Source organism: Panthera tigris, chromosome B4 (assembly GCF_018350195.1).
Source record: "Panthera tigris isolate Pti1 chromosome B4, P.tigris_Pti1_mat1.1, whole genome shotgun sequence".
NCBI lineage: Eukaryota > Metazoa > Chordata > Mammalia > Carnivora > Felidae > Panthera > Panthera tigris.
The window spans coordinates 125,232,100-125,252,609 of record NC_056666.1 but is presented as its reverse complement, the minus strand read 5'-3'; the positions used below and the strand labels follow the sequence as shown (position 1 = coordinate 125,252,609).

General features: G+C 36.9%; 1 protein-coding gene across 5 annotated transcripts in view; it reads right to left on the bottom strand.

Moving 5' to 3' along the window:
* Positions 1–20,510, bottom strand: part of RIC8B (RIC8 guanine nucleotide exchange factor B) — a 103,403-nt gene that overhangs the window by 42,170 nt on the left and 40,723 nt on the right. For all 5 annotated transcript variants that reach the window (XR_006220204.1, XR_006220205.1, XR_006220206.1 and 2 more), the window contains exons 3-4: positions 19,011–19,619; positions 8,850–8,944 (exon numbers count right to left, since the gene is read on the bottom strand). Coding sequence is in view for 2 of the 5 variants with exons in the window: in XM_042993095.1 (XP_042849029.1) it covers positions 8,850–8,944; positions 19,011–19,619 (704 nt within the window). In the remaining 3 variants the exon portion in view is untranslated. The remainder of the gene's footprint in view (positions 1–8,849; positions 8,945–19,010; positions 19,620–20,510) is intronic.

The following is a 20,510-nucleotide window of genomic DNA, read 5'->3' as shown; positions in this document are numbered from 1 at the left end:
TTCTCCAGCTACCAGGAAGTCAGTGACTATGCACAGATCTGCACAATGGTGTTTGCATTCCTACTCCAGGGGGTAGAAATACTGTGTATATTACTCTCCCCTTTTCAGCTTCCTAGAGATCATTAATCACTGGGACATGACATCCTCCCACTCATGCTCCCAGCCCCCTCCTGATATGCAGATTCAAAAGCAAAGCCTATTTAGAGCTCCTTAATGCCCTGATTAAAGCCTTGTTAGTTGTGAGAGTGGGAAGGCAATCTAAAATCCAGTCCTGTATCAATCACTGGACTAAACATAATTTAATACCAAATGACAACAAGAAGCATGATAACGGTACATGCAGACCTACAACCATTAACAAATCTTTCCTGGTTCAAACCTATCTTCTTTATACTTGGGGCTCACATATCTTTTCTTCATGGCTACAGAATTTACTTAAATGAAACTTAAGATCTCCAAAAGACTTTCAGATGTAAATTCCTACCTTTACTCTAGCTCAATTCAGTAATTATTAATTACTTGTGTCAGGCATTGTTTTATGAAGAAAAAGACAAATCCATGTCTTAATGGAGCTTATTTTCCAGCATGGAGAAAACGGTCAGTAAAAAGTAAACAAAACAAATAACATGAACGAATAGAAGGCACATAGAAGCTCATAAGTGGCCTGGGGTGGGGGTGGGGGACCAGGAGGGTAAGATAGACAAATGTAGGTTATAATTTTGAATAGAGTGGTTAGGGTAGTCCTCACTAAAATGGTGTCATTTAAGCAAAGACTTAAAGGAAGTGAGGAAGTGAGCCACGTAACTATGTGGGGAAAGAGCATTTCAGAAAGAAAAGCAAGAGCAAACGCCCCAAGTCATGCAGCAGCATGACTGAAGAACTGTAAGAAGGATGGTTTCGCTGAACTACTATATAAAGGAGAAAAGGAGTAGGACAGGAGATCAGATAGGTATAGGAGGCCAGATAGGTCTTGCAGGCTGTTATAACTTAATTTTATTCTGGAGTGAAAAAGGAACCACTATAGGGTTTTGCATGGTGATATACTCTAATTTACCTTAAAAGGGTCACTCTGACTATTGCATTGAGAACAGATGGTAGGACATCAAAGGTGAGAAGAATCGGGATGTTACTATAATAATTTAGATGACTGAACATGATGATAACAATGAAGTGGCTACATCTGGATACATTTTAAAGGGCATTTCTTGTGAATTGTGAACGGTAAGAATTCAAGGTTCTAGCTTTAGCAAGTGGAAAGCTAGAGTTGCCATAAACTGAAATGGGAAGTGCTGCAGGAGAAGCAGCTTTTTAGGGGAACATTAAGAGTTTAATTTTGGATATGTTAAGTTTGGTTTATCTATTAGACTTCCAAGTGGAGATGTTGATAGGAAGTTAGCTATAAGAGTCTGGAGTCCATGGAGGGAGATCTGGATTAGAGATAGAAAGTGAGGAGTTTTAGCATGTGGATGATGTTTAAAGATAAAAGATGGGATCAGATCAGTGAGGGAATGAGTGTGGACTGAAAGACTTTGAGGGCTGAACCTGGGCCACTCTGTTGTCTGAGGCTGAGTTTAGGAAATTACAATTAGTGAGGTAGGAGGAAAACCAAGATAGTTTGGTGTCCTGGAAGAAAGTATATAAGCAAGAATGGAGCAACCACCCTGTCAAATGATGTGGACAAACAAGCAAGATGACAAATGACAAATGTCCATTGGATTAGCACCACAGAAGTCACTAAGAGCCATTCCAGTTGAGCAGTGGAACTAAAGCATGAGTTGACCAAATTCAAGAAAGAACAGTAGAGGAACCAGAGAGTCCACGACTGGAGGAGTTTTGCTGTAAAGAGCAAGAGAAGACTGGAGTAGCAGCGGGTGAGAAGTATCAAGAAAACATTGGATAAGATATGGATGGAAAGACCCCTGTATGCTGCTCTCTGCAAAGCATATCTTTTTTTTTTTTAATTTTTTTTTTTTAACGTTTATTTATTTTTGAGACAGAGAGAGACAGAGCATGAACGGGGGGAGGGGCAGAGAGAGGGAGACACAGAATCGGAAGCAGGCTCCAGGCTCTGAGCCATCAGCCCAGAGCCCGACGCGGGGCTCGAACTCACGGACCGCGAGATCGTGACCTGAGCTGAAGTAGGACACTTAACCGACTGAGCCACCCAGGCGCCCCAAAGCATATCTTTTTAACACACAGCAACCTAGTCACTGTTCTCTAAATGTGCCATAGAGACATACTCATTTCTGTATTTGACCATGTTTTCTCTTGCCTAGAATGTTCTCATTCTTTAAGACTAGCTCAAACTTCCCTTCATTCTCAACAAATATTTACTATGCCTACTATGCTAGGTGCTAAGTATACAGTATAAAGCAAAGGATAATGCCTCTAAAGGAGGGGACCTAATAGGCGATGAAACCAGAAAAGTACATGTATGTGTGCATGGAGTGGGGTAGGAGTGTCATAAAGGGGATTGCCATGAGATGCATGTTATGGCCAGATGGGTTACTGGTGACCTTAAACTGGAGTTATTCTGGCAAAGAGGAAGGTGCAGAAGCCAGGGAAACAGATTTCCCTGATAAGGCTACAGATCATTAATAAATGCAAAATAACAATAGAAGTTTGCTCTGAAACATAAAGACAGAGGGGAACCCTGAGGGGATTCTAAACAGAGATTTGCTTTTCAAGAAACAACTCTTGCATGCAGTAGATAGGACGGACCAATCTGCTGGGTTAGTAAAACTGTCCCACAAGACTGAGCAGCCTGAGTTTAGAAGTGGAGAAGGTGGGTGGTCTGACAGATCTGGGGTTGGGTGCTTCAAGACTGGCAGGACATGAAAATGAAGGTGTACAGACAGGTTGAAATGATGAACCAATGCTTCAGAATAGAGAGAGAAGAAAGTAAGCCTCTGGGGGCTTATAGGTAGAAGAAAAAGGAATAACCAGGAGACCAGAGGTCTGGATGAGGATGGAGAATAGGTACAGTATAAGTAAGAAAGACTTTCTTCATCATGCTAGACCACAGTGAGCTTGTCTTTAAACTCTATTAGCAGTTATTACTTGGATAATTAATTCACTGGAATACTACTCAAAATCTTGTGATAGCTCTTCTATTATGGTCTTGAATTGTTATTTAACTTTTCCTAATATTTATGTCTTGTCACCTCATTTAGACTCTATGTTCCTCCAGAGTATGCACTATGGAGACCTTCAAGCACCTAGCATGGTGCTCAGTGATAGTTCAGAAAATATCTGTTCACCTACATAAGTGTTATTCACAGTAAGAAGTTAAAGAGCTAGGTGGTTTAATAACAAAAAATAAAATAAAATAAGACCCCCTTTCCCTGATCTCTCCAAAGTAAACTCTCTTGTTTTCTGCATTCCTACATAAGCTTGCTCGTGTCTGATGCGGCACTCATCAAAATAACTGCACTTATTTACTTACATGTCTGTTTTACCCCTAGTTGGTTAGGCCCTGGAGAACACAGATTGTACTGTATTCATCTTTGTTGTCCAGGAGTTCAACATAGTGCCTATCATATAGTAAGAGCTCAGTTAAAAAATATAAGCCAAAATGAAATCCAATTTTCAAACTTCTAAAAACAATCTTTATTGAAGTATAATTGAAACACAATGTTACATTAGTTTCAGGTATACAACAGTGATTCAACAATTCTGTTACTCAGTGCTCACCAGGATAAGTGTAGTTAGCACCTGTCACTAAACAACATTATTACAATATTATTGACTATATTCCCTATGTTGTACTTTTCATCACTGTGACTTATTTATTTTATAACCGGAAGTCTGTAGCTCTTAATCTCCTTCACCTATTTTACCCATTCCCCCATCTTCTCTCCCCTCAGTTTTCAAACGTTTATTGCAAGTCAGCCACGGGTAAGGCATTATGCCTAGCTAATGCTGTGGTGGTAATCATTTTGTAATATAAGTGTATCAAAGCAACACCACTGTGCACCTTCAACAATGTTATATGTCAATTATAGCTCAATAAAGCTGGAAAAAAAGGCATATGCTTAGCATTGTAATAAGATATCATTAGGTACTTCAATATGTGAGATAAAATAAATTGGTCTAAACAAAGAAACAACAACATGGGGCACCTGAGTGGCTCTGTCAGTTAAGCGTCCAACTTGATTTCAACTCAGGTCATCATCTCATTGTTCATGAGATCAAGTCCCACGTTGGGCTCTGTGCTGACAGTGTGCAGCCTGCTTGAGATTCTCTCTCTCCCTCTCTCCGCCCCTCCCTCACTCATGCTCATTCTCTCTCATAATAAATAAATAAACTTTAAAATAAACAAAGAAACAAAAAAGGCAGGGAGGTAATCACTACTTTTAAAAGACACACCATGGAATACTACATGGCAATGAGAAAGAATGGAATATGGCCTTTTGTAGCAACGTGGATGGAACTGGAGAGTGTTATGCTAAGTGAAATAAGTCATACAGAGAAAGACAGATACCATATGTTTTCACTCTTATGTGGATCCTGAGAAACTTAACAGAAGTTCATGGGGGAGGGGAAGAAAAAAAAAAAAAAAGAGATTAGAGAGGGAGGGAGCCAAAGCATAAGAGACTCTTAAAAACTGATAACAAACTAAGGGTTGATGGGGGGTGGGAGGGAGGGGTGGGTGGGTGGGTGATGGGTATTGAGGAGGGCACCTTTTGGGATGAGCACTGGGTGTTGTATGGAAACCAGTTTGACAATAAATTTCATATTTATAAAAAAAACCAAAACAAATAACAGATCAAAGTTTAATTGCTTGTTTGAAATGTACAAGTAGAACTGATAGTATATTTCACACCAATAAAATAACATAACAATAAATTGAAAAAAATGAAAATAAAAAACACACCAGCTCTTTGGGTTCAAAAAAAAAAGAGAGAGAGAGAAAGCATTTTGTAGATGCCAGCGTGCTAACTGAAAGAAATTAGATGGAGAGGTTAAAAGAAATTAAATCAGATCTGGTCCTTCCCTCCCCTCTCCTCAACTATCCAGCATTTAGGCCAGCCCCATCTTCCCCCTTCTAAAATAAAATGAAACCACAACCACATCCACATGCAACTGTTTTTGGCTGTTTATGTATAAGCTTGCTGATTATGGACAAGAGGGCTGAAAATACGTTCAGGAAGATAGCAGAGAAGAACAGAATTAGGATGTGTTCTTTAGAGTAGCAAAAAAGATGGCTCAAACCAACAATTTACTTGTTACTTTAAGTATAGACAAGAGAAAATGAAATAGAATAAATAGATTTTTAAAGCTATCTCACACGCTTATTAGTGGAAATAAAGGTTAAGGTCAGCTGTCCGTGTGAGCTAACTCATTTTATCTCAATGTCCCTGTCCTCTTCATTGCTCTGGGGGTGGGGAAAAAAAAGGGCACTGTCTTACAGAGACAGCACATCAGAAAAAGCTGTTGCCAAGGTATTTTTTTACTCACTCGTTTCCTGGAGGAGCCTAGTAGGCTCATGACACGTATGTATGATAGACAGAAAAGCTTAGATGATTGGAAAATAGATTTCTCTACATGATCACAGGATATACACAGAAATAAGTTCCTAAACAAAATATCAAAATCAAAAACCAACTTTTAAAAGTTGGAAGAGATCTGGAACTAAATATTGGTTCTAAAAGCCAGTATGCTTATTACAGTAATAGTTACAGAAGTGGCAGTGGCAGCCTTCCCACCTGCCAAGTGCTTCCTCAGTGCCAGGGACAATAGCTCTTTATTAATTTCTTATTGAATCATTACTACAACTCTTTGAGTTTGATGATAATGCATAATCACATACTATTCAGGTTTACCTATTTCATCATATTTGTCCTTAAATCCAAGTGTCAAAAAGAAAAAGAAAAAAACAAACTTAGAAAATAACTTAAAAACTGAAACAAAATATTACTTTGAAAAACATTCTGATTTTTTTGTTTTAACTTTGCCTTAAACACACACACAGTTTTCATGGCCACTACAAATAAGCAGAATTTAGTAGGTATTACAATTCTAGTAAGTTTCCTAAAATAGCTCTTTGAGGTTAAAGCAATTTTCTCTGTATTTAAATGGCTTAGCCTAGAGTCATCATTCTCCAATGATACTAATCACTTTAATTCTGATTAAAGGGACATGCAGGGCCTTTCCAGATAAACTGTCAAGTCAGCCACAACCTCAATCTCCTGGGAAAGCCTCTGAGAAACTCCTATATCCTGTTTGTGGCTCTAGGGATATCCCTTCTTATTTACAGTGTACCTAATAGAAATTTATCAAAGGAACTTTTAAGATAAAATCAAATTTAAAGAAAAATATCTTTAAAATTTATTTAAGAATAAATATTTAAAGCAAATAATATCATTAGGAAAATAAAGAAATCTAATTACTTTTTAAAAAATCTGATTTTTAAAACTTCTCTTCTTGCTCTCTTTTGACAAATACTGGGTGCTGTGTTAAAATATTAAATTTATCAGGGGCAGTTGGGTGGCTCAGTCAGTTAAACGTCCAACTCTTGATCACATGGTCATGGGATGGAGCCCCGAGTTAGTCTCTGTGTCGCCAGCGTGGAGCCTGCTTGGGATTCTCTCTCTCCTCCTCTTTCTCTGCCCCTCCCCCACTTACGCACATGTGTGCTCTCACATCTAAAAACAAATAAATAAACATTTAAAAAAATATATTAAATTTATCAGAGAAATCTTTGGCAATGTTTTTGTAACTAGTGTGACAATTCCCCACTTTCTCCTCACATTCTTTTCCCTTTATTTATTTTGAGAGTGAGACAGAGAGGAAGGGGCAGAGAGAGAGAGGGAGAGAGAGAATCCTAAGCAGGCCCCTTGCTGTCACCACAGAGCCCTAAGCAGGGCTCATTCTTATGAAATGTGAGATCATGACCTCAGCTGAAATCAGAGTCAGCCACTAAACTGACTGTGCCACCCAGGCACCCCTCTCTTCACATTCTTGTATGAATACCATTTAACTTATAATATCTGATTTCAAAAAAAAAAAAGCCACCAATTTACTCCTGGGCTTTCCATAAATCCATTTTTTTTTAAGTTTTAGTATCTACAGTGTCTCTTGATTATGAAAAAAATTATAGTAAGTCAAAAACGCTTAATAAAATCTTTTTAGTGGTTATGATTTTTGCACTTAATCTGATTATTTTTTTAAATGTTTTTATTTTATTTTTGAGAGAGAGAGAGAGAGAGAGAGAGAGAGAGACAAAGTGTGAGTGGGGGAGGGGCAGAAAGAGAGGGAGACACAGAATCCAAAGCAGGCTCCAGGCTCCAAGCTGTCAGCACACAGCCTGACGTGGGACTTGAACCCACAAACCGTGAGATCATGACCTAAGCCGAAGTTGGACGCTCAACCGACTGAGCCACCCAGGTGCCCTAATCTGATTATTTTTTAAAGGCACTGACTCAAAAAAATTAAAGGAACTTTTGATCTCTAGCTGAAGGAAAAAAATCACACTTTTTAACTGTGAAGAAAATAATCTTTTGAGGTTTGCAGGGTGGGGTACATAAAGATAACCTACCAACAAACTCAGCATAATATCAAATAATAAATTGCTGATCATAACGAAAATAATATGAATTTGATTAAAAAATAACAAGGTTACGTTTCATTTTTACACTCTGGTTGTGTTTCTATTAAGTTTTACTTAAGTCATATTTTGGAAAAAAAGAATACTGTAAATGCTCAAAAGCTATGAAGAACCCAATTTTAAGTTTATTTGTAAAAGAGAGTTAACGCCAAAGTTATTTGTTTGCAGATTTGAATTTATTTGAGTTGTTTAAAATGCCATTTATATTCTTAAAGAATAAAGCACCCTAAGCAGTCTTATGTTAAAATTGTAAGTGTTGTTAATACAAATCTGATCTAGAATAGAAAGTAAAAGAAGGAGAAAAATGTATTAACTCAGTTCTCAGAGAATGATACATTTTAGTAGCTGTCCATTAATAGCTCCAACAGGCAAGACACAAAACTTGAACTATTTTTTATATATTAATACTTGAGACTATGACCCAATTCTTATAATAGGTTTTTAAAATTTAACTAATCCATATTGCTTAAGATACACTTTTTGGTAAATACTCTTACAATGAAATTAGTGGAAACATTAGTTTGAGTGTAGTAATTAAAAGCAGGGTTCAAATACAAGCTCTGTCACTTAATAGAGCTGTGTGATCGCAGAGAAATTGCTTAATCTTTCTATGCCCCAATTTCATCATCTATTGAAAGGGAAAAATAGTACCCACTTGATAAGGTCGGTGTGCTGATTAAAAGAAGTTAATCTTTATAAAGCACTTAGCATAATGTCACATATAGTATTCAATAACTTAAAAAATTTTTTTTAATGTTTATTTTTTTTGAGAGAGAGAGAGAGAGAGAGAGAGAGAGAGAGAGAGAGAGAGACAGAGCATGAACAAGGAAGGGGCAGAGGTAGGAGGGAGACACAGAATCTGAAGCAGGCTCCAAGCTGTCAGCACAGAGCCCAACATGGGGCTTGAACTCATGAACCGTGAGATCATGACCTGAACTGAAGACGGGCACTTAACCGACTGAACCACACAGGCGCCCCATTATTCAATAACTATTGAACTGTGCTATTATTACTGTTGTTTTGGGTTTTATTGTTGAATGCAACAAATGCCAAACTGTCTCCAAAGGGGACAGAATGAAAATTTGTCATCAGGGCATGGTAGTGATTTCTGACTTACCGGTTACTTGATTTACCAGAGTATTTTCACTTTCCTGTACTCATAACAACTAAAATTAGAAGCATAAAAACATCGAGAATTGATGATGTCCTCTACTGAGATATCAACACAGAAGTTACCTACCTGTGCAGCTCTTCTGTTTTGTCTTCAGTTGGACCTACGATTAGTAAACAATGGCGAAGGACAGCTGCCATGACACGGAACTGATGAGAATCACTCTACAGCAAATAAAAAAGACAAGAGGAAAAATTGGGGATTGAATGCCTTAGTGAAGGAGTCTGGTGTATTCCTACATCCCTGGGAGCTATCTTCTGGACCATTTGTCCCCCTAAACAGTCATTCTTATACCATAAATAATAGAAGTCAGGACACTGTAGACAAAATTCTCAATACTAAGTTAATAGTTACTGTCTTATATGAACAGCCATCTCCAGAAGTGGCTGAAAACCAGAAGATGCTGATCTAACCACTCCCTTTATGGCATGTCAGGCAAAGAGAGACATGATCAACAGCCATGCATTTCCTACTCTCTTTTACCTTAAGACTCAATTCACCTGAGGATCTTTTCCATTTTCAGAAAGTCTATAGATTCTTTTGATAGTATACTGTTAGAGTTTACTAGTGGTTATAAAAGTTCAAACAGATGTAATGCTATCAGATATTTTAACAGTGGGCTGTACATACTTAACTGCCTCATTTCTTATTTCAAAAGCAATAAATTAAAAGGTATAATCTGTCAACTTCATTAATGAGTCTTCTTAATCTCCTAGTTCTCCCAAATCTTGCTAGTTCCCCCAGAATTACCAGCAAGTGATGAAAAACAAGTGATCTGAGTTTAATCTCCTATTTTTCCAATGTTTACTCATTGTTATTAAAGACACAGAGAGAGTCAGAGGGAAGAAGGCAAGCAGTAGGAAATAAGCTAAGTTTTGAATAATCACTTAGTTTACCTCCTCTTCTTTTAGAGATTTTGGGCCTCTTCTTGAGATTTTGGGCCATTATAATTTCTTTAATTACCTGCATCAAGGTCATATCTCTCTGCTTCCAGATTTTTAGTAAGTAAGAAGACATGTAAAATAAATGATAATTATAATAGAGATCCTGCATATGCTATACTTCAGGAAGTCTCCGATTACCTCAAAAACTATTTAAAATTTTAAAAACTTTATTAAAAATGTTTTAAATCTAAAAACTTCAGTTTTACATATAATCTCAAGTCTATATAAAGTGAAATATACTCAAATATTATACATATATTCATATATATAACTCAGCCCTCTGAGATGATGTCTCCTATAAGATCTAACAAACAATAGAGCACAATTGCATTACTCATAATGCAGATGACAGTATTTTAAGCCTAACACCATCATATGTTCATTTGGAAGAGATGAAGGCCTCAGTAGCATAATGGTAAAAAAGCACTTCACTTGGAGTCTGGAGTCTAGGCTGTGACCTTAGACAAGTCATACAGATTCTCTGAGCCAAAGTTTCCCCACACACATCTCCACAAATATGAGACTGGTAGGGTTATAAAAGGATTAAAGAGGATGATACACATGGAAGTGCTTAGTACTTGGAATGAAACATTTGAAGGTGAGTGGAAAGGATGAGGGAAGAAGGAAACAAAAGGTAAGTATGACTGATAGAGCTGAAATGAGTGATAGTAAAATAATCATGTGTTGGGGAAGGAATAGAGAAAAGGGGAGGGGGGTCAGTAGAATGCCAGAGACACTAGGACTGGTAGGGTTGAAATGAATGCTGTCCCATTCACTGTCCATTTTCAAATGCCTGGATCAAAATTCTCTAATATGTAAATACACTTTTGCTTACCCCAAATTACATGAAGCACAGGAAACACATGTAAAATTCTTCCATTTGTTAATTCTTAATAAGATCATATTTTCCTCGGTTTTGAAAATTAACTAGGAATGCACTTCCTTTCAAACAAGATTTTCCTTTATTCTAGATATCACAATCATTTCTTCTCATGCTGATGTTGACAAGCCTCTTGCAAAACTATCCATTGTGGTCTTTCTATTTGCAACTGTAAACCAAAATCCTACTTCTTTCCATCCCATTTCCTCCTGTCCCAACTTTTATAACGCCAATTCCCAAGTTGTACCTATATGCTCAATGCCCTCTTTTACTATAAATCCACTAAATTCCCTTTCTCTACTCAAAACAACTGTCAAATCCCTGGATTGTTGTTTCCAATCTCAGCATCACTGATTCCTTTTCATATTCCAGGTCTCAGCTAAAATATTTCATTAGAAAAGACCATTAGAAAGACCATTTCATTAGAAAAGACCTACTTAGACCATATCTAAGTAGGTTTCTTCTTTCATTATTTTCTATCGCTGTATCTTGTTATGATTCCTTTCATAAAATCATTAATTTGTAATGCCACATTTCTTTACATACTGGCAATATCCACTGTTTTCTCCAGTACTCTATTACCTTTACAAGTTTAGAGTGCATGTGTTTAATAGATGTTCAATAATTTTTAATGTAAATGGTAAGTAAAACAAAAAAAAAGTCCCAGTCATAAGTGGGCAGCCAGATAAATTTTCATAAAATGAGCACATCCATATAACCAGCACAAAAATGATCCAACACTAAGATTAAGAACTCCAGAATTGGCCTCTTCAAATGACAATCTCCTGATCCTCAAGGGTAATCTGAATGTCTAACATTGCAGGTTAGTGATTTTTTGTTTTCACTGAATTTTACTTGAATGATATCATAAAATATAGACCCTTTGTGTATGGTTGTGAGATTCATTCAGGTTGTCATGTGTATTTAGGTGCAGTGTGTTCATTTTCATCACTCGAGAGCAGTAATATTTGAGATGTAGTCTGTGGATCACTGCTGGTCCGCACCCTGTTTGCCACTGATCTGCAGTGTCATGAGTGCAGAAGGTGTGAGCATTTAGGAACTTTTCCAGTTTGACATTGTAATATTGCACTATACAAGAATTTCATTCTGAAAGCAAGGGCAAAAAATCTGATCCTTCACCAATTTGGTTAAGAAAGCACTGCTAAATACAATGAATATATCACAATTTATTTATCCATCCTACTCTTGATGGGCACTTGGATTGTTTCCAGTTTGGGACTACATTGAAGAGTACTGCTGTGAATGTACTTTCTTACATTTCATTTGCTGCATCACAGGTCATATACATATGTCAGACTTCAGAATATACTGCCAAATAGTGTTTCAAAGTGTTTATACCAATTTATACTCTCACTAGTTGTTCTACGGTTGTGTCAACACTTGGTATTGTCAGTCTTTTAAAATTCAGTCATTCTTGTGGGTGTGCAGTGGTCTCATAGTTTTATTATGCATTTCCCTGATAACTAAGGAGCTTTCATGTAACTACTGGTCATTTGGATAGCTCTTTTGTGAAGTGCCTGTTCAAGCCTTTTGACTATTTTCCTACTGGGTTGACTGACTTTATTTGTATGGATTTGTATAGATTTTAATGTATTTGGGATACAATCCTTTATTTATAGATGTGTTGCAAATATCTTCTCCCATTTGGTGGCCTGCTTTTTTTACTTTCTTCTCTTGATGAGTTCATTTTAATGAAGACCAATTTGTCAACTTTGGCTTTAAGATTTGGTTTTTATTTTGTCCTATTTTAGAAATCTTTGCTACTTAAGAAATGTTTGACTTGTTTAGGACAAAGTCATGAATATAATCTGTTTTCTTCTAAAAGCTTTATTATTTTACCTTTTTTAATATTAAGGTCCTTATCCATCTCAAATTAATGTTCTATGTATGGTATAAGGTAGGGACTTAAATTTGTTTTTCCGGATGCCTGGGTGGCACAGTCGGTTAAGCGTCCGACTTCAGCTCAGGTCATGATCACACAGTCTGTGAGTTCAAGCCCCGCATTAGGCTCTGTGCTGACAGCGCAGAGTCTGGAGCCTGCTTCAGATTCTGTCTCCCTCTCTCTCTCTGCCCCTCCCCCACTCATGCTCTGTCTCTCTCAAAAATAAATAAACATTAAAAATAAAATAAAATAAAATAAATTCGTTTTTCTTCCATACAGCCTTTCAATTGATCCAGGGCAATTTATTAAAAAGCCCACTTTCCCCCCACTGCACTTCAGTGTTACCTGTATCATAAATCAGTTGACTATATATGTGTAGGTTTATTTCGAGACTCTTTATTCTATTCCATTAGTCTATGTCTCAATAAATATTGGTTAAATGAGTGTTATCATTAAGAAGTCTTATTTAACAAAGGTTAGAATGGATACTATACTATTAGTCTGCTATGTGACTTTCCGTAAGTAATTTAAACACTCTGATCTTTCATGTCTCCATGTGTTAAATGTAGTTAATGCTGCTGTATCACAAGGATGCTGGAAAGATTAAATATAACTGTTCTTTATAAAACATTATACAAATACAGTTTATATAACTATAATTTACTTGCTTCATCTTAATTTTGGTATCTTTAAGACATCAATATTCTCTCCTCTGAAATCATATTATCTCCAAAGATTGAGAAGAAAAAAGTCACCAAGGACAAAGGGAGGAGGAACAGAGAGAAAGCAAATAGGCTTGTTGTGATAGTGGAAATCAAAATGAGATAACAACACTCAATTAAAAGGTAGATAAAAACTCAGAAAATTCTTTGGGATCTCTATACAGGCTTCACTTCTTAATTACAGATTCTACTATGGTCCTGTTGCTTTTTCCTTCTGTGCAAACTGTGGAAGATCTCACTTTTATTTGGTAAAGGTGTCAGTTTCCTCACATCTTTTCATTCAAAGTGTCAACTGATGTAAACAATGCCTGAGAAAGTCTGAAGGGAGAATACTGCTCACCAACCAGTCCTGATCTGGTATTGTTACCCCAGGATAGTTCTAATTTTCTTCAAGAAGGTTTAGGAAACCTGTCCTGTGAAAATTTAATTTCAATCCTATAAAAAGTGAAACAGACACTCAGACACAGACACACACATACACACATGCACACATATAAATGTATGCATGCTTACCTAGAAATACAGCTGTATCTCAGGTAGCATTTTATCCTATGTTTTACCCTATTCCTTTTGCTTACCTCTACCATGGTTATTTGTCCTACTAAACTGTGTATATTTAAAAATCTCTGTCTCTTTACAGGTAAAGATTATGTATTTTACCTCTGCATCTTTTGCATCTAACATGGTGATGGGCATAAAATAATCAATGCTTTTTTGAATTAATTTGCAAGGGGAGATATAAATGTTATAAAATAGATAGTGTTAACTCTAAAAAGGCTAGAAATTACTACTGTAAATAATGTTATTAAATGTTTTAGACTTCTAGAGAATTTTCTAAAAGCTTTGAAAATTTAAAAGGTACCATATATTTTTCCTCCCTCCCTGCTAACTTTGGGCTTTTTCTCCTATGTATTTCTGTATATCACATTTTATTTTTCATTAAACAAAAATTTGCTGAAAGTCTACTCTGTACTGGGTATGTTGCTAGCAGAAAGACTATCCCAGGGAGGTCAGACATACCCTCAAAGATCTAGAACATATGGCATTTGAAACATCTCTGCATTACTGAGGTGATTCTTTCCCGTTTTTAAACATATAGAAAATATAGAGAAGAATAGAATGTAACAAACAGTCGTATATTTATCTGTGTTTATGTATCTGATTTTCCTGTTAATCTTTTAGTTCTTTGAAGGCAGTGATGATTTCTTAATCTTGCATCTTTGTATACCCAACATAGAATTTGGCACATACCGGGCACTCAATGTCTACTCAAAAATGATTCAGCAAAAAAAACAACCCCAAAACAAACAAACAAACAAACAAACAAACAAACATGACATAGCTTGAAGCTTTTTAAATTAATATTATGTCCTTTTCCCATATTTCCTTTAAAAGTCTCTAAAATAATCATGGAACTAACCTCTTCTATGACAGTGTGACATTCCCAATTAACTTCTATGGACATTCACTGTTTTCTGTCACTCTAATACATCCTTTGACTACACAGATAGTGGTACTACTTCCCTGCTTGCACTTGGGTGTCTGGCTCTAACATGTTTGTTGGTCCTTATGTTTTCTCATTACATTGCACTGATGACCTGGGAAGCAGTGCAGAGGGAAAGTGTGCTAAGTAAGGGATTTCCAGAATAACATGCTTTCCTCCAACAAAGAGATTTAGCAAAAGTGTTAAAGCAGGAGGAAGACAAGACCATTTCATTTAACTTTTCTAGAACTGACTTCAGGTCCTGCTAAAGGAGTCTTTTGACCTCTTAAACATACTATCTTTAGGAAAGGGAGAGAATGAGAAAGGGAGGGAAAGAGGAAGGAAGTGAGGAAGACAGATGGATACCGTGTGGAAATAAGGCCAACTACTGAATAGAAAGGAATCTTCAGATTCCTGATGGTATCGGCAGGCAGGGAGGCAGGCAGGAATTTAACACATGAACCTAAAATGAACAAATGGCACTAATCTGCTAAACCTCAAGAAAAACCTAGTCATTAATTTTCTGTTTTTAATGAATTGTAAGTGAACAGTGATAGAAATACCTACTAAAACAGTTAAAACCAAAACCAAACATCTGTATTTTCTCTAACGGTTGAGCTGTGGTCATAAAGATCTTTAAAGGTGCAATCCCCAGGGTTTGGAAAGGTATTAACTAGCACTAATCTTCTGAAGGTCAATTTGACAATACATATTAACAACCCTTAGGGTTTTAAAAAAAATCCTTTGACCCAACAATTTTAGGAATTTATCTACAAAATTTTACAATAAGAAAATTCACTGTGTTACTATTTACAATAGTAAACAACTGCAAACAATCTAAATGCCTACACATAGGGAATTTGTTAAAGGTTGATAAATCCTTATGAAGGAATACTCAAGTATAAATATACCTATTAAATATAAAATTACTTATGAAGGGTATTCCTTCATAAGGATTTATCAATCTTTAACAGGAAAATAAACTGGTACATTATTTTTTGGTTGCAGAACTCTTTTTATCCCCAAATGATATCTAGTTATAACCTAAATTTATTTTAAAAAATTGTTTTTAATTTTTTTCATTTTATTTAGAGAGAGAGAGAGAGAGACAGCACGAGTGGGGAAGAGGAGCAGAGGGAGGGAGAGAGAGAGAGAGAGAGAGAGAGAGAGAGAGAGGGAGAAAGAGAGAAAGAGAGAGAGAGAGAATCCTAAGCAGACTCCACACTGAGCGTGGGGCTTGATCTCACAACCCTGGGATCATGACCTGAGTGCTCAACCAATTGTGCCACCCAGGCGCCCTTCAACCTAAATTTAAATAGAAAAAAACAACAGCGACAATCAAAGATACTCTTTTGAAAGTGAGGGTGGGGAACCTGGAACACTGTCCACTCATCACCAGAGGCTACCCCTAGGAACTTTATGGCTTCAGGGAACATTTTGAAAACTACTACTCTTCAAGAACATTTACTGAGGAAAAAAAGATTATAAAATTACTGCATTTTTGTAAAAAGAAATTATACATGTTTATATTTATATATTCTACAATGAAGAATAGTTAGAAAGATACATGTCAAAACACAAACAGTGCTTATCTTTGAGTGGTAAGCTTATAGGTGATTTGTACTTATTGCTCATATGCAATTTTCCTCTAGATCTACTGCAATGAGCATGCATTTTGATTAAAAGAAAATAATATTAGTTATTTTTAACATTGTATTTTAAAATTGGATTCTTCTGTAAAAAGTAAGTTTTTATTATCCCTTTATTTCAGTTGGTATTTAAAGTACTAACAATTCTTTAGGTGCTTGCTCAATTGGAGAAAGATGCCATGCATCTGACAATCAAGTAATTATTAAAATCCAGGTAAATGGGGGCACCTGGGTTGCTCAGTCGGTTAAGTGTCCAACTCTTGATCTTGGCTCAGGTCACGACCTCACAGATCAAGCCTCGTGTCAGGCTCTGTGCTGACAGTGCAGAGTCTGCTTGGGATTCTCTCTTCCTCTCTCTCTGCCCCTCCCCCACATATCTCTCAAAATAAATAAATAAACTTTAAAAAAAATCTAAGTAAATGGACTCTTATTGGCAAGTTTCTCTGCAACTTTATTATAGACTTTCTTTATGCTAAGTTGTGGGTACCTCCCTAAAAGGTGCTCTATGTTCTGATTTCAGGGAAACATCCATCTCCCCAATCTTCAAACAGCTTTATCATTCTCAGTCTTCCTATCTCAGGAGACACCTTCATGGTCTTCTCTGTGCTAAGTATTTTCAATCATGAACGCACTGTTTCTCTCCTAGCACTTAACACAATTTGAATTATATATTTGTTTACTTACTACCTGTCTCACCAACAAAACTGAAGGCAGAGACTAGGTCTATTATTTGCCAACATATTACACATGCCAGCATGATACCCTGTAATTGGCCATAAATATTTATTGACTAACTGAATGATTGACTAAATGTTTGCTAAAATTTGAATTTGGAGACCCACAGAGATTCAACTGGTTTAAAAATAACCTTTCCCACACTCCTGCCTAAATGGGTTGGCAAGATCCTACTTTCACTACTGTTTAAATTTCTGATAACTTCAGTAATAGCCCAGACTAACATTAACTGGGCACATTTTATAACGGCTTCATCTACTGAACCACAACTCACAAGAAGCCCTTCATCTGCTGAGAAGCCTGCTTCAGGACTACTGATCCTTTCTCATTTATCTTTCGGAAAATAAACTTTCTATGCCACAGAATGAGTATTTGCTGCTTTAAATCTTCTAAGGCTTCTTCCAGCCCCACTATTGCTTCTAACTGAAGCACACTCATGAGGGCGAATCTCAATTTACCGATACATGTCACATGTCATTCCATACATATACTGATAAGCAGTCATTGACTTGTACACCCTTTTGTTGGGAATCTGAACAGTGTGAACTACTATTTTGGGCACAATTTAAATAACAGGGCCTCCCAACAATGAAAAACCAACAGTCTCAGAAGAGCTCTTGCAACTAAATGGAGAACTTAAAAACACCAAAACAAACAGTGTAAGAAAAATAACCATAGAAGGTACCAAATAAGCATAGAGACATAATATTTTAAATACTTCCAAATATTTGGTTTCAAAGCATAAATGGAGCATGTGGGCTTTCCACATGTTTTCCTGCCAAGTCTCAGGAAAAACTGACCATACTACAGTCATCTAAAACAGCTGTTAGGACTGATCTTCAAATATTTGGTTTCAAAATATAGACCTATTTGCACTTGAAAACTCAGATGCCTGCATTCTCCCACTATAGCACTGCACTGAGATAATCTTCTCAAAGTAGGTTGCTGGCAAAAACAGATCTGTATTCATGGTGAGAAATGTTTCAAATGGACACAGCAACATGTTAGCCCTAGGTCCTAAAGTCAATTGTCAGAAAAGATAATTTGCTCTGGCACCAACATACTGCATTTCTTTCTTCTTTTCTTTTCTTTCTTTTTAAAGCAGGGGCTCAATTTCACTCATTATTTAAGGTTAAATAGGGTAAACGTGAAATGTTGAGATTCTAGAAGCAAGGAAAAAAGTTTGTCTACTTCATTTACAATTGTCTTCTTCCTTAAATTAACTTTCTTGTTTAGCATATTGTTCTTGTGGGTACTTAGATATAAACTATCAAATCTGCCTCACTTTTGGGCTGCTGTATGGTCCAAGCCACAGAAAAGGATCTTAGTCTAGAAAAAAACCTTTCTCACACATTAGTGTAATTACATTTGTTTTCTAGGACTGTGTACAAGCCTGGATATCTAGTTGTAGTCCTACATTTCTGATAGTTATCTAATACTATAACACTCTAGGAGATTGGGATGATAGGTGATACAGCATCTTTTACTCTACTGAGCAGACATCAATTCTGATTGATCAGTTTTAACTGGCCTGATTATCTTATCTTTTCTTCAAGATGGCAGTCATCATAAATGCCTGTAACTTTATGAAATACATTGTTTTATTTCCCTTCAAATATTATCATTTAAACCTTATTCCTCAAAAAGGCATTAAAAAAAAGACATGTGATGGTACAACTCAGAAAAGGAACTATATTTGGCATCTTACAAAATAATAATCCATATTAACTATATTGGAATTAAATTTTTTTAAATCTATAAAAAACAAGTAAAATAAAATATTTGTTTTTTCATCTTCATCCTATTTTTCTAGTAAGTGTTACACAAATGTCAACTAAAACCTTACAGGCAGCTCTAGGGATGCCCCGGACCAATTAAATAATAGGTAGATAAGAATATTCTTCTCAACCTTACCTCTTTATGTGCCTTCCAACTGTCTACTGTCACATTGAAGAGAGCTTTGAGGGCCTCGATGGCACAGTCTGTCTCCTGAGGTGAGAGAGGAGGTCCATTACGGTCTATGGCCGATTCATACTCATCGGTCCACTTGATGCTAAAGGCACTTTCCAAGATCTGGGTTAGCAGCGCTAGTCCCTGAAGCTCATAGCGCAATTGTGACCTGATGTCGGTGTGCAAAAGTGACAGGAGGAAGAGCAAGCGCAAGTCAAAGCATTTAATGTCACTGATAAACTTTCGGTCCTTGCACTTTCTCAGGAGGTTACAGAGCTTTGCAGCAAGGTTAAGTTCCAGGCTGAGCTGCTGTGCCATTTGACTGTTGAACACTATGTTACACAGACATTTTAATGACTCCACAATAACTGGGAACTCGGACACCTTCTCCAAAGAATCATCCGACTCATTTAGCTTGGCTAGTCGCAGCAGTATCTGCATATTTTCCTTGGTTGTTACAGGAACTAAAACTTTTTTGTCTCTGGAGAGAATGCGGAGAACTTCCAGGCAAGACACTTGACATGTTGTTGGGATGTCCTTTACAAGGACTTTAAATATACCTTCACAGAGTTTCTGAAAAACAGGAATGAGTATGAAAAGTCATTATTTGGCTTAAATGATTTAAAACAGAATACTTCTCTACCAATGTATGTAATGGCAGTCAGGTTCTGGCTAGAAAAGATTTTTACTTTAAAAAACATTTTTTTTTTTACATTTATTTATTTTTGAGAGACAGAGAGACAGAGCACAAGTGGGGGAGGGGCAGAGAGAAGGAGACACAGAATCCGAAGCAGGCTCCAGGCTCTGAGCCGTCAGCACAGAGCCCAACGCGGGGCTCGAACTCACCAGCTGTTGAGATCATGACCTGAGCCGAAGTCGGACGCTCAACTGACTGAGCCACCAGGCGCCTCGATTTTTAATTTTTTAAGTCACAGAATGTTAGAAGTGAAAGAGACCTTAGGGGCGCCTGGGTGGCTTCGGCTCAGGTCATGATCTCAACGGCTGGTGAGTTCGAGCCCCGCGTCGGGCTCTGTGCTGACGGCTCAGAGCCTGGAGCCTGCTTCGGATTCTGTGTCTCCTTCTCTCTCTGTCCCTCCCCCACTTGTCCTCTGTCTCTGTCTCTCTCTCCCTCTCTCAAAAATAAACATTCAAAAAAAAATTAAAAAAAAAATTAAAAAAAAAAAGAGACCTTATATTTGCTGCACTTCTTTCACTTACAGATATGGAAATTGAAGGCTAGAGAGACTGAATTAGTTGTACAGGGCCAGAGTGAATCGGTCAAGTTTTATATAGCTTTGTTCTCAACAGATTTTTAACATCAGACTACATATAATACCAGGATAGAAGGCAATTAGTCTGAATCATAGCTGATGGACCCAGAGTACATATTATCTATCTTGCATTTTTTGAAAAATAATTATTCCTGTCATTGCTAAATTTAAGAACCACTGTTCATCTCTCAAA